The 18,184-nt window shown below is 34.2% G+C and overlaps 1 protein-coding gene across 1 annotated transcript; it reads right to left on the reverse strand.

The window, feature by feature from the left end:
- Positions 1 to 1,287: 1,287 nt before the first annotated feature.
- Positions 1,288 to 17,548, reverse strand: si:dkey-225f5.4 (uncharacterized). Its single transcript, XM_056450793.1, has 10 exons — positions 17,496 to 17,548; positions 16,485 to 16,581; positions 16,120 to 16,243; positions 15,417 to 15,574; positions 13,561 to 13,617; positions 13,277 to 13,419; positions 10,615 to 10,780; positions 6,809 to 6,948; positions 5,451 to 5,613; positions 1,288 to 2,445 (listed from the first exon to the last, which is right to left on the reverse strand). Exons 1-10 carry the CDS (start codon positions 17,516 to 17,518, stop codon positions 2,380 to 2,382), a joined length of 1,137 nt encoding a protein of 378 aa, XP_056306768.1. The 5' UTR covers positions 17,519 to 17,548; the 3' UTR covers positions 1,288 to 2,379.
- Between the last annotated feature and the right edge of the window lie 636 nt (positions 17,549 to 18,184).

Raw genomic sequence — 18,184 nt, forward strand, 5'->3', positions numbered from 1 at the left:
AGTTGGAGGTGGGTGGAGCTAAACTGTGCAGAACTGTGGCCCTCCAGGAATTGAGTTTGAGACCATTGCTTCAGAGGGACTTGACATGCACCAAGCATATAAGACAGGAAATGGTCTACCATTGAATATGAATGCAGTGAATTAACTGACTGTTAGAAAGTTAAAGTTGAGGTCATGTTTAAAAAAAAAAAAAAAAAAGAGAACAGAAAATTGCAAAACCTACTCAGCACACATTAAAAAATATATATATATTATTAAATAAATGCCTCTTTTTTGACTCTTCACTGTTAAAGAATGATTGACAAAATGCACCAGCATCACCTCAAACACTAATCAGTCAATCACAGAAGCATTAAGGCATGTATACATGGTCAAGAAAATCTGCTGAAGTACAAATTAGGCTTCAGAATGGAAAAGAAAGGTGGTTTAAGTGACTTAAAACATGGCATCATCATTGGCGTGAGACCAACTGATCTGAATATTTAAAAATATGCCAGAAATTGAGAAAATATGACATTTCTATTGATAAAAAGTGCCTTGATGATGCCAGAGGTCAGATGAGAGTGATCAGACTCATTTAGCAGATAGAGTTACAACTGAGGACTGCAGAAGAGCATCTCTAAACACAAGTCCAGCATCTAGAAAATGAGCTACATCATTTGGCAACATGAAAGCATGTATTCATCTAGCCTTGAATTAATGGTTCAGAATGGTGGTGGAGTAATGGTGTAGGGAAATATTTTCTTGGTAGACTTTTGGACCTATCATATTACCATGTCAATATGGACAAAAAAAATACACAAGATATTTTTTTTCAGCACTTAATTAAGAGTGAAGGCTGTTCTCAAGGCAAAAGGGGTTCGTTTTGGTATTATTAATGCACCTAATAAAGTGGTTGATGAAATTAAATCCCCTTAAGCAACCCTACACCACCCACCCAAAAAATAGAGCAATATTGGAAACATCAAAATATTAATTAACGTAAAATCACAAGAAAAACTGTGACATTAAAAATTAATGACATCAAAATAATCCATTTCATTTTGCAAATGGTAACAGACGGTAAATAAACTTCAATAATCTGGCTGTAGACACTACGAAAGTGGTGAAAAAGCAAGCCATAGCTTCATATAATTAATAAATCAACTCCCTAACTTAGGTAATTATTAACAGTAAATAAACATTTGCAAATAATAGCAATGCAGAAAAATGTAATCAGGCTCTTAAAACATAAAACATTATGCTTTTCAAGACAAAGAATGACATTATATTCTGGGATTATCAAGATAATAAAAATGAGTTTTTTTATTTTTCTACCAAACAATATTTTTGTCATTATTTGCCAGTCTTAATTTCCCCCACAGCACATGGAATCTGATGATGATCTCTGCAAAGATAGCTGCGGTAGTCCAGGCCCCTTCTCATTACAGACAGCAGAGTGAGCACAGAATATGTAGAGTGCTCTCCACACACATGGACCCAGAAGTGGGTCATTGTGCCCTCATAATCAGAGTTTAACAGCTCCCTATTGGCTAAATCCAGAGCAGACCTCACATCCTATTTGGCCAATGAGAGCAGCTCCTGTAGTGCAGTGACATGAGGAGGGATAACTGGTACAGAAAGTGGAGTCATGCTTCAAGTGCCAAGTAGAGTATGTCAGAACAACCATGAGAAGAAGAAAAGACACCGAATTTGATCTCTTCTTTCATAACAAGCACAAGGATTGCCCGAAGCCAACGTGACAGGAGCTTTTCGTGTCTGAGGTGGAAACCCGAGGACATTTAAGAAGAGAAAAATGGTGAAAAATGAACTTGTTGTGTAGCAAAAAAGAAAAGGAGGATTAAATATCCAGGCATCAGAAGAAGCTTGAGTCTCCAGACACGGTCTAAATGGTTACCTAACCTGTTATGTCAGCAGATGGAACAATGTGCGTGCGGCACTACTCAGAGAAAGTGCTGCCCTCTAGTGTGGAATAACAAGAGTTCACTGTAAAAACTAGAATTGTTTTATTTACCCTATTGCTTTTGAATAGACACAAACATGACATTTACACTTTAACTATATTGCTGTAATTACCACTGAACAATGTAGAGCTCTTTGTGACTTAAAACATGTAATGAGCATCAATTTGAAATGATGAAGTGCTCAATCTTTCCATGCAATTTATAATTATCAAAATAATAACAGGCTGGGTTGGTTATATAAAATCTAAAGGAACTAATGATGAACTCAGAAACAATACAAACATTAATTTACATTTTAAAATTCATACACTGTACAATGCAGATGGTTAATGTGTAATATCTAATAGAGTCTGACTCAGGAGGTGACATACGTGATGACTGGAGTCTTCTGAGAAGCGGAGTAAACTTTGTGATGTCAGATGTTGGGATTGGAGGACAGAAACTCAAGCCACTCTGTCAGGACAGGATGCTGAACTGGGGGCTGAAAACAGAATGAACTCAGAAATTACCTACAAAAACATGTTGTAAGGAGCTGAGAACACTTTGACATTTACCAATTACTCTGCCTAGGGAAGACTTTCAGCAGATACTGGGTCACCATGCTCAGTGCAAGGCAAGAGAAGTTCAGTTTGTAAAATGTCAAGAAGTATGTCTTCTCTAAAGTGCAATGAAGTAATAATTCAAGGCGAATGATTCAACTTTTAAATGATTAAAAACATTAAAATAAATATGTCATAATAGATTGTGTACACTTACATGCACTCAGATAAATAGCAAAATGGGAGTGTAATTGACGAAAAAAAATAGCTGGGATTTTTATAACTACTTTTCTTTAGTGTATCTTTGTGCTTTGGCTGATTAAGATCTGTCTGTATGCTTGAATGAATAAATACATATGACATGTTATTTAGGGCAGCGCAGTGGGTAGCACTGTCGCCTCACAGCAAGAAGGTCGCTGGCTTAAGCCTCAGCTGGGTTAGTTGGCATTTCTGTGTGAAATTAGCATGTTCTCCCCATATTGGGTTTCCCCCACAAGTCCAAAGACGTGCTATACAGTAAGTGAATTGGGTAAGCTAAATTGTCCGTAGTGTATGTGTGTGTGTGAATGAGTATGTATGTATGGGTGTTTCCCAATGATGGGCTGCCGCTGCGTAAAACATGCTGGATAAGTTTGCGGTTCATTCCGCTGTGGCAACCCCTGATTAATAAATAGACTAAGCCGAAAAGAAAATGAATGAATGAATGACATTTTATTTAGAAATTAAGCATTAAAGCTTGACTGAATCATTTTCTAACACCAGTTGAAACATATGGATTCAGTGTTTCTCTGAGAAACACAAACGCTGTGTTGAAATTGTCTGGAATTATTTTTGATGGTGAAGCAGAAAAAACAAATAATAATGTGTCAAAAACATATCTCCTTCAATAATAAGCTCTTGTTTAACTGAAACTGAACTCAAAGTTACAAAAGATTTGTTTAGCTCTTATCATCTGATTGTGGTTGCTGAATCTGATACCACCTATCACATCATTCATCAATTTGTAGTAATAAAAAAGTATCACAAGTTCAGTATGGAGTAGCCAAAGTCTTAAAAAAACATTAAAATAAATATATTTTGAAAGATTGTGTACACTTGCAATTGGAAAAAGAGCAAAATGACACTGTAATTGACAAAAACGATATGGCTGAGACTTTTTTTTCTTAAGGATAATTAAACTACTTTTCTTTAGTGTATCTTTGTGCTTTGGCTGATTAAGATCTGTCCGCATGGCCGAATGAATAAATATATATATGACATTTTATTCATAAGCAACTCTCTTCATTAAAGCTTGACTGAATCATTCTCTAACACCAATCAAAACAGATGGATTCAGTGTTTCTCTGAGAAACACAAATGCTGTGTTGAAATTGTCTGGAATTGTCTGGTGTTGGCGAACAGAAAAAACAGACAATAATGTGTCAAAAACATATCTCTTTCAAAAATAATCTCTTGTTTAACTGAAACTGAACTCAAAGTTACAAAAGATTTGTTTAGCTCTTATCATCTGATTGTAATTGCTGAATCTGATACCACCTATCACAACATTCTCTTGGACAAGCTCGAAAATAATGTTGCCACTGCATTGACACGATTTAAATTGTACTTATCTAACCATTATCAATTTGTAGCAATAAAAAAGTATCACAAGTTCAGTATGGAGTAACGCAAGTCTTAAAAATTTTTTAAATAATATATTTAAAATCTTCTTTAATAATAAAAAAGATTGTGTACACCTGCACTTGTATAAAGAGCAAAACTGTAATTGACCAAAATACACTAACTACTTTTCTTCAGTGTATCTTTGTACTTTGCCCGATAAAGCTCTCTCTGTATGTCCGAAATGAAATAGTAGTATCACAAGTTCAGTATGGAGTACAGCAAGTCTTAGTAATTGGACTGCTGCTCTATATACTACTAAGTATAAGTATATGCTACTCTTAATATCATCAAGAAACAGTGGTAGTTGTGACTGTTAAGCTGTTGATATCAGACACTATAATTGAGATTTAAAAAATGGATGACTTACCAACCTTTACTACATGCAGACATAATTACTAGACCAAAAACCTTTCCTCACAAAAACTTTTTATACTGCCAAACTCTCAGTGGATGCTCTATAAGGTCTGCAACAGCCAAGAATTAGGGTGTGTTAATTTATAGCAACCCGTCAAGGCCACATGACCAAAATTTGTAAAATGCCTTTCCTTCCATCTTAAATATATCTGTAAATATCTCTGTATTCATATCTCCAATGCTTACATGCATGACCTCAAGGCTAGATAACAGTAATATGCAGCATGCAGCATTAACAGTAATTACGCAGCAGTGCTTACTAAAACCAACGATGATAATATTAACCTGGTTCTGTCAACATTACACTGGCTCCCTGTTAAAGAATTCTTTGCAATACGGCTGATTCTATATAAACCTTGAAATCAGTTCATCTGTATTTGTGTGTACTTCTGGCACATTATTACAGCCTATCATATCCATTACATTTGCAATGATAACATCTAGAATTTAAAATGGCTGTAGGATATATTTCACTTTCTTAACTTTAATTATAGAACAATTCCAACTTCATTCTAAAAGGCATCATTACGCAGTTGATTTTTCTGGACTCTTGAAACACTGAAACACTGCCATATAATGCCAGCTTGTGCAAAGCTAAAATAATTACGATATTGCCAAATATCACACACCCCAAATAACAAAATGTTTAAATGCTTTTTACTTGAAGGTGACGGAATTTAAAAGTTTTTCAAAACCATATCAAGCCAACACACTGTGAACATATTTAGTGTATTTCTAACACATAGTTAAAATATAAAGCCACAGTGCAACAATCAGAAAAAAAAATCTAAACGAAAACCTGCATTTCTTGTCATTTTCGCTCATGATTATAAGAAGATTAAATTTAAAAAATCATTTTCACATGTCTTACCTGTAGATTGGTGATGTCAAGGAGATTGCCATCCTTTCTCACAGACAGGAGGATAGCTCGGCCATGTGACGGATATCCCTCCTCAACCCTCAGATGACATACTTTGGTTGCAGTCTTCAAAAAGATTAGAAGCTTTTCAGCAGGACACCAATCGATTGCATACCTGATGAAACAAAGCAAAAGTTATAGTAAAGTATAGTTAGTATAGTAAAGTATAGTTTACTATAGTATAGTATCAAATTTAAAATAATAATAATACTACTGGGAATACTTCATTCATTTATTTTCTTTTCAGCTTAGTCCCTTTATTAATGTGGGGGTCACCACAGCGGAATGAACCACCAACTTATCCAGCATATGTTTTATGCAGCAGATGCCCTTCCAGCCACAATCCATTTCTGGGAAACATCCATACATTCTCATACACACGCATATACTATGGACAATTTTAGCTTACCCAATTCACCTACCACATGTCTTTGGACTTGTGGGAGAAACCGCAGCACCTGGAGGAAACCCACGCCAACGCAGAACAAGCAAACTCCACACAGAAATACCAACTTACCCAGCTGAGGCTCGGACCTGCAACCTTCTAGCTGTAAGGCGACAGTACTACCTACTGCGCCACCGCGTCGCTCCGGGAGTACGTTATTCACAATAAAAAAGGTTTTCTCTTTTCCTCAGCAAAGTATAGAGTTATGATGTGTCACAGATGTCTTAGCTTAAATTAGGAGATTCCTCATCCCAAACCAAGATGCAATAAAACCCACAATAAAGGTAATAAAATTCATGTGGTTGCTTTAATGGCATATTAGTCTATTGTAACTTTTCATGAAACAGTGTGATCCAACCTTTTTAGTATTAATAGTCAAATATTGAAACAAATATTCCCTGTTTGACATGAGAAGTAATTTTATACAAGTTGTCAAAACATGTTAAATAACATAATATGCTTTTTGTCAGAACATTTCACGTTACCAAAATCAGATTGGACTTCAGAGTGGTATGATGACTTTGGGTTTTTAAACAATTGAATCTATTACAATTCAGATGTTTACATTGCAAATAATTAGAAATGTTGTGAATTAAAGTGTATTCTGTTATGTATTCAGTCACCAATCACTTGCTATATAAAAACATGTATGAGTTGGTATCTTGTTGAAGATAAACAACAATATTTTGAACAACATGAACCAGCTACCAATACTCTTCAAAATAACTTTGTATTCAACATGAAAAAAAAAGCCATTATGATTTGGATCCACTTGATGGTGAGTAAAATTGTATTTTTGATTGTACCACAGTTTAAACTAAATAGTTCTACTAAAAATGTTTGCAAATAATCAAAGAAAATGTACCTGGCACGCAGAGACTGAATCTCAGACAGCATTTCTCCTTGACTTATGTACTTCTCCATCACTTCCTCAAGGGCAACGCTCACTTGCCTAAGAGGGCCATTCATCCCCTCCTCTACAAGACCAGCAGTTCCCTGAAGCACCTAAAGGGATAAAACGATAAATGCCAGATAAACACAAAAGGAAATATAATATTAGCACTAAGCACTCACAAAAACAAAACATATTGGAATTATATGATAACATTGTTACAATATTAAAGGCAAAAATTATCAACAGGACCAAAACCATTAAATTTACTGACTTTTATTTTTAATTATAATAATCAGCATGCATTTAAAAAAAACATTCAAACATGTATTTTGCACATAAGTCATACGTCTTTACATGAACAAATAAATAAAATATGTGTTATACGCCAGCTCATCATTGAAATATATTAATTTACACAATGACTTTCATAACTCATTTTGATGGCAGATTTATTTAAACATACATTTAAAAAAGACATCACTAAGACATTAAATATAATAATATACAGGCAAATTTAGGGCAGAGTTAATTTTTCTGAATTAAAATGTAATACAATGTGACATTGTTTCTAAGCTTTTTAAACTTTTTTTCTGCTGTTTAAGCACTGATTGAGTGTTTACATGAGAAGTTCATTCGTGGTTTTTCTGCTAAAACAAGCAGCAAAGATGAACAGGTGATGCTGTTCACTCATGCTCATTTACAGTTTTTCTCAGTGGCTTTGGTGCATTTCTCACAACACTATTTACATTCGCACAACAGTTAATGCATTACTCAAAACAATTAGTCATTTGTGCACATCATAGTAGCAGTTTCTCATTCCTTCCAAAAAAATTGCAAATGCTTTTGAACATTCATCAATTGCTTTCATACAACTCTCTGCTGTTTTATAACATTATCATTTGCTTATGTCATGTCAGTCAAAATTAACTAAACTTGTGAAAGCTGAATAGTCATTCCATATAAAACTAAGATTCCTCATTTCATTACTTGAGTCATTACATACAAAAATGCTGAACTAGTTATCAAAATTTGTCAAGCAAATTTTATAAAACAATTTTAAAAAATGTTTCCTGAAAATGTCTTCTAAAATGAACAATTTCATGATTGATTTACAGACCTATGAATGTTGGTTCAGTTCCAATATGTACTGCAATATTGTACACAGCTCTACCCAAAGGGAGTTTATGTTTGTTGTAAATAAGGGTGTATTTATTCTTTTGCACAATGCTGTGAATAAATTAGAATTGTAAAGAGCATGTGCTATTAAAATGTGAAACATAGATATTCAGTGTCTTGTACTCAGATACCTCACTAAATGCAGTGATCTCTAACTTTACTGTAGTTATATAGTGCTGTCTTGAGCCTTTTCAGGACATGTCACCAAAATCTGACTTTTTATTGGAAAAAAATGTACAGAGTAAACTGTCATGATGAAATCATGACAAAGCCATTTGACTATCTTGATCATAAACAATGTTGTCAGGACTTTTCATAATGAAGACACTGACACTTTCATTGACATCAATACTTGCTTTTGAGGAATGAGCTATCCGTTTTGAGAAAGTGACACGCTTTTGCAGGTTATCAACTAGGTTTTGCAGTTTGTACTAATTGTTTTGAGAAATGCATTAACTGTTGTGCAAATGTAAATAGTGTTGTGAGAAATGCACCAAAGCGACTGAGAAAAACTGTAAATGAGGTGTCTATACAGTGATCTGCCACACCACATCAAAACAGCATTTTTTGTTGTGCAGACTTTTATTATGGAACAAAATATTAAAAAGGTAATGTTTCTCACTCAAGATAACAAAACAAAACTTCTTATAAATGGTAGATGGGAGGGGTTTTTAGACAGACAGACAAATAGATAAATAGAAGGATAGATGGATATAGGGACTTATTTCATAATGTCTAGTAAAGTTTTATTCACACTACAACTAAAATAGTGGTTCTCAACCACATTCCTGCAGAACAAGAATGTTTTCCATATCTCCTTAACCAAACACACCTGATTCAGATTATCAGCAGAAACTGCAAGACAAATGTTGTATGCCAAATCCCCCCATACCCTCATTCATTATTCCCTACATTGATCCACTATCATTGTCCACTTAAAGGAGTGAATGAAACGAGTGAGTAAATTGGAGCACTCCAGAATGAATGTTGCCGTGTTTATGCTTAGCTGCTTGATAAATCCCTCAAAAAGATTGGATTTTACTTCCTTGTCAGACCCTGTGATAGCTAACTTTCAGCGGGTTGTCAATTAGTAATGAAACAAAGACTTGTAAACATTACTTTAAATATTTCATTTGAAAACTTAGATAGGATTGCGCTTTAGATGCCATCTAGTGGTCAGATACAGAAGTTAATTTGGCACACAAACTTTCACAGTGCATGATGGGGGATTTTCTATCCTTAAGTGTACATGGGTCGTACACAAGTTTTTCAGGGTTTTATTAAGTCAAATTTAAGACATATTAAGACGTTTTTAAGACCATTTTAAGACCATAATGAATTAAATTTCAGACTCTCACAAGACCAAATGCTAAAGATTTTTTAATGGCCAAGTTAAAACTTAACTTAAGTTAAAAAAAAAAAAAACTTAAAAAATAATTGTTAGTGTAAGGAAGACAATCAAACCATTTTAATAAGCAAATATAGTTAATAAATAAACGCTTCTTAAAACTTTTATTGAAATATATTTTTTGTAACTGGATGGGTGTTGGCCTGATTGGGTAGCTTTGCACGGACAGGAAAATTAAGATATGTTTAAAATGATTAAAGACCTACAACACAATATTTCTGTGGATTTATGGAAATTTAAGACATTTTAAGACCCTGCAGATAGCCTGTTATTGCTGTACATTGTGGGATTTACTCTGTGCACTTCTTAACATCCATTATGATTTTGGGCACCACTAAAAATGGCTGCTATAGTGCATGATTGGGGGGAGATTTTGGATACAGCCAGCAAGTTTCCTATACATGGAGATGAAAATGCCTGTATAACTTACCATTGGAAGACCTGTAATGCTAACTTTATCACAAAAAGCATGTCTTAACCAATCAAATGTCGTCTTTAAGTCTCCTTCCCTGTATACTGACATAGAGGCAGTGTTAGCCACAATGCTTTTTACACAGATTATTTTAGGCTTTGCTCCAAAACCTGAAAAGGAGACCTGTCTGTATGCAAGATGCATAGTGCTGGTGGTTCAGCCGGAACGTGGTTGAGAACCACTGAACAAATTCACTGTACCAGGGCTTCTACAGGTTTCTAAGAGTCAAATTTAAGACTTTTTCAGACTATTTTTGAATGAAGTTTCAGATTTACACAAGGTTAAATGCTTTTTTAAGGGCCCAGCTAAAACATTTGGAAAAACTTTTAAAAGCAAATGTTACTGTAAAGAAAGTAAAGAAAAAAAAATTCTAAAGAAAGATAATTAAACCATATTGGTAAATAATTAAATTTGGTATTTGGTAGAAAAATACTTTTGTTAAAACTTTTACTGAGATGGAATGTTAGCGATTGGATGGGTGTTTGCCCGATTGAGTATAGCTTTACATGGACATAGGAAAATTAAGACCCGTTTAAAATGATTTAAGACCTACAACACAATATTTCAATGAATTTAAAACTTTTAAAGACTTTAAGACCCCGCGGATACCCTGCATACACGCAATATTGATTCTTTAAAATAAAAGTGTTTAATTGCACATTTACTCATCTGTCATGCATCACAGCTCTCCACCTCTCAATACACACTGACACACAGTACCTGAAGATGGAATTCGTCTTTGGTTGTCATGGTGATGGTGACACGCAGCGGTTCAAGTGGTTTTTCGCCAGCATGAGTCAAAAGCTCAAGGCAGAGCTCAGAGGGGCTGACTGACAGCAGCCTGTACTGCATACCTCCGTGAGTCACTGTGACCAGCGACTGCAGCCTGACAGACAAACACATTCTTCAGAATAACGAAACACAGTCACTAAGGCATTTAAAATCATCTGGAAACTACTACACCCACACAATCACATTTCTAAACTTTTCAGGTCACATTCATTCAACATCTAATAAATGGTTTTAAAATCGAATTGTTAACTTGTATACAACATTCAAGGGCTGCACTATATGTCGTTTGAGCATCGATCTAGCAATGTGTTCATAAACAAAAGTCACATCGCAACATATGCAATGTTAAGTCGGCGTTATAGATGACCATAACAGAGTGAAAGTTTATCATCTGCATGTGTTTTTAGTATTTTAAGATAGATTAAAGCATTTTAACGTTGCATAAAGAAGTTTAATAAAAGTTAATAGAATTTTTAATGAACTTATTGATTTATTTATATGATGAAGTTCATGGAGTGCTATTTTACATTTGATTATTATATTTCTGTACCTGAATACTGTTGCTCTCTCCAGACAACCATAAAGCATGGTTTGTTTCACTTTGATACGCTCCATTGTGTTTATTTATGACTGTAGTTTGTTTATTATATGCATAAAATAAATTACATAAATATATTTCTTCCCTACAGAATCATCCCACTCAATTTAAAGTAATGACTAAAGAGCATATAGAGCTATTTAAGTCATCTGGTGAAATTGTGTTTATTACAATGTATATCGCACAGATTTAAAATATTGCAATGTAAAATCTTTCTAATTTCGTGCAGCCCTATTACACTCTGTATAATCTCTTATCTATAATGTATATTCTAGCGCTGCAAAAAATCCAAAAGACTGTAGCAACATCCTGTTTTTTTTGGCATGAGACCCAACACAATTACAACTCTGCCACAGTAAATGATTACTGATAAATCTCTGTCCGCCAATAGAATATAAGATTATATAACAACTGGAGGTTAATTTCCACTGATATTTCAGTAGTCATTTGTGGAATGCTATCAGCAACAAAGAATGACTTATTCACAAATAAATCCCCTTTTTAATCTAAAGACAATACAAAAAGATCTCAACTGATCAGTGACTCCATTCAATCAACTGTATGCTGTGGTGTCTCTCTGTGAAATAAATAAATACACCATAAAACAAAAACAGGTAGACATTTGTCTACAACTCGTTAACAAAACTTAGAAATGTTTTCTAGAATTTGTCAGAAATTAAGCACATCTTTATTACACCTACAGCTTTTAAACAACTCTATACTGCAGAATGCAGATAAAAACTCTTTATACTAATAAAGACCTGTATAAAAAATGTAAAAATAAGAGTAAAAATTTAAATAAAAAACGTAAACCATCAACAAAATTCACCAGTGAACTTCAAATATTATTTTCATTATATTTAAATAATGTCTTTGTGACCATAACATGCAAAAGAACAAAAACAATGCACCAGAAAGCCCAAATCTTTACAATAATTTTTCTTTTAATTAAAAATTCAAATTATTTCAGAAAATTGAATAGGTGGAGGAAAGGTATGATTTGCTTTCTTGTTCCTATTTATTCAGACTAAACATTGATTCATTCACCTTCCTTCGACTTAGTCCCTTTTTTTTTAATGAGTCAACACAATAGAATGAACCACCAACTATTCAAGCATATGTTTTACACAGCAGATGCCTTTCCAGGCGCAACCAAGTGCTGGAAAACACCATATTACGGCCAATATAGTTTATTCACTTCACCTGTACCGCATGTCTTTGGACTGTGGGGGAAACCAGAGTACCCGGAGGAAACCCATGCAAACACGGGGAGAACAAACTCCACACATAAATGCCAACTGACCCAGCTGGGACGTGAAACAGCAACCTTCTTGCTGTGAACCACTGTGCTGCCTTATTCAGACTAAACAGATTATACAAAAGTTACTAAAAATGAAATGCTTAGCAAAGGCAACTTATAATATTATCAGGGTTTCCACTGTGACATTTACTAGTCATTTTTCAGGCGATATTTGACATTCTCTTTTCTGTAATCTTTAGTAAGCCAATCGAATTATTCCAAACTGACTATGAATAGCCAATCTAGTATTACTCTTATCTTCAATTTTTGACAAATCTCCACATCCTTTACCAAGGGGAGTTCCCGAGAAGTACCTGATCTTGTACCCCCTTACATGCTCACTGACCAGGCAGAAGCCCTGGGCTCAAGTATCTCCAAGCTCAGGGTTCTCTCCCGGGACAGCATGCCAAACTTGCTATTATTATCAAGCAATATCTAAGTGTGAACTCTTGAAACCCTTATTGGCACAAGATCTATACTTTTATAAACTACACAGGGCCCCTGCATTATTATTAATGTTGAAAAAACTTGTGCTGCTTGATTTTTACGTGGCATGTAATGCAATATTGTAAATTACTTTTCTGTCACTTTTAATCAACTTAATCCATCTTTGCTGAATAAAAGTATTCCTTCAATACTACTTTAAAAAATATCAACACATTTTTTTTGCAGTAGTGCATGTACAGACTCACCCATCTCTTAATAGTGTCCAGTCACTAATTCGAGCCTGCCGTTTCTCAACCTCATCCTTGAGCTTAGAAAGCTGCACATCGCATAAATGCATGGCATTTTGGGCTGCCTGTAGCGAATCTTCCAACTGAAAGCTGAATTGTTTCTGTGTGTGGGAGAATGGAGCTTTAATTAAAACAATTTGATAGAACCTGTTCATCCAGCCGCTGTTGTAATATCATTTTGGGGAAGAAAAGTGGAACCTAAATTATCAGTTAACTAGACAAACCTCTAAAGTGGGACTTACCTCAGCTCTCTGATTTTGTTTAGCTGTGATCCTCTCCTTCTCTTTGCATTCCTCCTTCTAAACAAGAACAGCATTTCATGTACAATACAACAGTAAGAATATGCAAAAAAATTATAATAATAATAAAAAATAAATAAATAAATAAAAAAACTACCTTACTCTATCACTGCTTGTTTCCTTAGGGTCACACAACTATCAGCAAAAACTAGCCTTTTATCCTGTTCATTCAATATATAAATGAAGGTTTGTGCTTTTACAGAGAGATTGCAGGAGTTTAAGCACTATTTCTTTAGTTTTCTACAGTCAGAGACAATCTCTGATTCTGCCTTTTTTTGAAAATTCATGCAGTGCTCAGTTTTTTCAGTCTCACTGGATTTTTTATTCTAACTAGATAATAAACTAGAATTGAGAAAGTGTATTAACTTGCAATTGCCAAAATAAAGTTGTAATTCTATTTAAAAAGTGACAATAGTGGAATAGATAACAACGCAGAACTGCTAAAACAGATTCAAAATGGCAAGATATACATTCGAAATTGCAAGAACAAAAAGGCAGAAGCGCAAGATGTAAACTAAAAATTGCAAGAAATTAATTCAGAATCCACAAAAAGAAACTCAAAATCCCCAAAAAAGGTCAAATGTGAATTCTAAGACTTCACATTTCTCAGAAAACTGGGAAAAACAAACTTTTAATTGCAAGAATAAAAAAACAGAAAAAAGATGAGCACAGAAATGCAAGATATCAACAAAAATACAGGTAAAAAATGAAAAACAAGATGTTAACAATTCATTTATTTTCTTTTTGGCTTAGTTCCTTTAATGATCTGGTGTCGCCACAACGTAATGAACGGCTAACTTATCCAGCATATGTTTTACGCAGTGGATGCCCTTCCAGCTGCAACCCATCACTGAGAAACATCCATACACTATGTTAACAATTTGAATAAATAAAAACAAAAAGGTCTGACTTAAGATTCATAAACCTCAAATGGAGAACAAGGTCAATTCTAATATTAAATTAAAGTCAGAAAACTCAAATGAAGGACAAAAAGTCAGAATTATTGTAGCATACGTATGAAAGACAATAGTAAAGGTAGAAATGCGTGTGTGTGTGTGTGTGTATATATAAATAAAGTTGCAATTTATTAAAAATCTGTATCAGAACCAAGATTTTACAAAAGGGTAAGGGCTTTACTTATTACTGTAGTTGTGTTGTATTAAAAATTCAATGATCCTCTATCAATATATATGTTTTTTAATATATACGGCTGCAATCAGAATTATTAGCCCCCCTGAATTATTAGCCCCCGTTTATTTTTTCCCCCCAATTTTTAAGGGAGAGAAGACTTTTTCAACACATTTATAAACATAATAGTTTAAATAACTCATCTCTAATAACTGATTTATTTTTATCTTTGTCATGATGACAGTAAATAATATTTTTTTTCAAGACACTTCTATACAGATTAAAGTGACATTTAAAGGCTTAACTGGGTTAATTAGGTTAACTAGGGGGGTTAGGGTTATTAGGCAAATTATTGTATAACAATGGTTTGTTCTGTATAATATCAAAAAATATATAGCTTAAAGGGGCTAATAATTTTGACCTTAAAATGTTTTTTTTTTATTACAAACTGCTTTTATTCTAGCCAAAATAAAACAAATAAGACTTTCTCCAGAAGAAAAAACATTATCAGACATACTGTGAAAATGTCCTTGCTCTGTTAAACATCATTTGGGAAATATTTAAAAAAAGAAAAAATAATTCAAAGGGGGGCTAATAATTCTGACTTCAACTGTATATTTTTAATTTACCTGACATAAGAGAGATAAATAGACAAATACATTCTAACTTACCTTCATCTCCAAAGTGGAAAGTAGAGAGTTCAGTGTTTGGCGTTTAGTCTGCAGCTTCTCCATGCGAATCTGAAGAGTGCTGATCAGCCCCTCCATCTCCTCAACTTTCTCCTGATAGTCTGCTTTTAAAGCCTTCCATGCAGAACGAGCTCCATTACCTGTGTGCCAAAACACACAAAATTAAGGCACAATGGGTTATATGCACAGCTAGTGTTTTTCAGCCAATGATAAACTACTGGAGAAAGCTTAATATGACTATTTTCAATTTCATAAGGTTCCTCTTACAGTGTCGATGTTGTAATGTAAATAAAATACATTCAGTTAAATAGACTTAAGCTTTCATTTAGCTGAAAAAAGTGAATCAAGCGTAAATATAGATGAAAGACTGTAAGAGCTAGAGCCGTCAGGATCAGCAGGCGAGTGCAGAAACGCCATTGAAAATACTGGGGCGAAATAAACTGTAATTTTTTTTAAAGACATGGCCGGGAAAAATTGTCTGGTGTGAGACCCACTTTATATCGTATCTATATCAGGCACTGATTTTTAAAGAAGTCAGACCTTAAATGTGAAAATTTTATAATAAAAAAAGACAGTTCACCGGAAGCGCTGAGACTGGCTGGCTAAAATTAAAAGTCTGTGTACATATACCCCACTTTCTACAAATGTAGCAGTCACATATAACAGCCAATGATGAGTGTGTTACCTGGGTTTTGAGGACATGGCTCATTCAACAGCTGATCCACTGACTCCAGACCTGCTAGGAGCTGGATCATGTCGTCCACCACAAACAGCTGCCTGAATACCTGCTTCTGTTTTCGACGGCAGTCCTAGACAAAAAAACAAAATGCTTTAAATTTAAAACATCAAACATTCATTTGTTAAATCTTGACTGTATTTCATATCACTATAGTACTGTTACAAAAATAAAACTGTGATAACTGAGTATTAGACATCAATTTAAACCCAATTAAAACTGAAATGATAACAAGCAAAAGAAAACAAAAAGAAACTCATATTATTGTTCCATAGTAGGGAGTTTAAGTTACATATTACAAGACTCTTATTTACCATCAGATAAGGAACCATCATTTCTCCTTCTCCTGTTTCCTGCAATTCGGTCGTGTTGCATGATTTGGACGAGGACAAGTCAGTCCTTTCCAGCAGTCTGAAATTACAGAATATTACTTAAAACTTAACTAGATCCTTTAAAAAAACAAATAAAAACAGACCCTGAATATTAAAGGGATGGTTCATCTGAACATTAAATATCCTCACAGTTTATTACTCACAATAAAGTCGTTCTATACTAAGATATTCTGAAGAATGTTACAAAAAAAATAAGCCATTGACATAGGAAAAAAAAAAAAAAAAAAGTCGAAGACATTGCATTACAGTCTTATACAGAAAAAAAAAGTAAAACAGGTTTGGAACAAGTGGAGGATGAGTAAATAACAACAGGATTTTGATTCTCTGTCGAACTACTTTAAGATCATTTACAGACTTTGTATTTAGATTTTTAATCATTCTTAAACTTCAAATCAGTAAGAAAAGACTGCAACTATACAACAATCTGTAAACAGTTAACGTTACAGTGAACTCACATGCATACATTATTACTTTCACGTCTACAAAATATAACAACTGAAGATGAAGAGTCAGAACAGTTTACATGAAATGACCTTGTAAAAGTCTACCAGTGTGTTGTTTTAAATAGCGACGGGCCAAGTGGCTTTCACACATAGAAATGACAGTTATGAGTTATGAGGAGGAGGATTAAATGTAACAACACCAAATGGTCAATAATGTAACAGAGGGTAAATTAATGTTATTACGACAATTGCAAGTGGTCAAAAATCATCGAAAACGACTCTACTGGTGGTATTTGAGAGGAATTCATAATGGTCACTTTGTACAATTGACTCGTTGCATCCCGTTGTACGTTATAAACTAAAGACAAATATCACAGATATTTATTGCATCGGTACATAGTTAAACGATTTGAGCACTACAGCAGTATCTCTTATATTTCATCATTTCTAGAAATGCAGATTTCTCTACAGTTTGTGACAGAATACTCACGCTTCGACCCTTTCCGTCGCCATTTCTGTTTTGAAACTCACACGCCTAGCGCGGATTGGTCAGGACACTGAGGCATACGTCACAAACAGGCTGCGTCTCAATTCGCCTACTTGTACTACGACCCCTAATCAGTGACTACGACCTAAAAGTACATAATTTTTTACTGTGTAGTGTACAACAACGTTTCGGTTCTTAATTACCTGCTAATGACATCTTTCACAATTATTTTATAATTAATTTCTTGCCGTATTAAACGCAAATCGCGGGTCGTTATACAGATAAATCTCATCTTGTGTTAACAGTGCTTTCTGAAAATAATAATGACCACAAGCGTCTTTACAAAATTTTCCATATAACGCTGAAAGCATTAAGATAGGGGAGATAGGGGACGACTGCAACAAGACGTATTCCTCTATTCAGGAATGAGCTAGAGTGATGATACTACATATTCTCAGTTAGACCCTCCTTCAATCTTTTGTATTTTTCTTCAATCAAGTATTTTTTAATGTTTAGAAAATGTCTCATACTGTTTAATTCGTTTTTGTGAAGCATTATTCATTCGCTTAATTTAAATCCATGTTTTCTTGGTTTTAAATAGGCATAGCTATAATCGTTAAGATAAAATCCAGACAGTTTAATCAGGGTTGACGTGCTGTTGCAACTGTCCCCAATTACAAAATTCATTTTAA

This window comes from Danio aesculapii, chromosome 3 (genome assembly GCF_903798145.1).
Source record: "Danio aesculapii chromosome 3, fDanAes4.1, whole genome shotgun sequence".
Lineage (NCBI taxonomy): Eukaryota > Metazoa > Chordata > Actinopteri > Cypriniformes > Danionidae > Danio > Danio aesculapii.

Bases quoted from the DNA above. Each gene is read 5' to 3' on its own strand.
- si:dkey-225f5.4 (XM_056450793.1), bottom strand. From the start codon at position 17,518: ATGGCGACGGAAAGGGTCGAAGC. The intron at 16,244-16,484 runs GTAAATAAGAGT...TTTTTTGTCTAG, and splicing joins TGATGGTTCCTTATCTGATG to GACTGCCGTCGAAAACAGAA. The intron at 10,781-13,276 runs GTGAGTCTGTAC...TTTGTCTGTCAG, and splicing joins TGGACACTATTAAGAGATGG to GCTGCAGTCGCTGGTCACAG.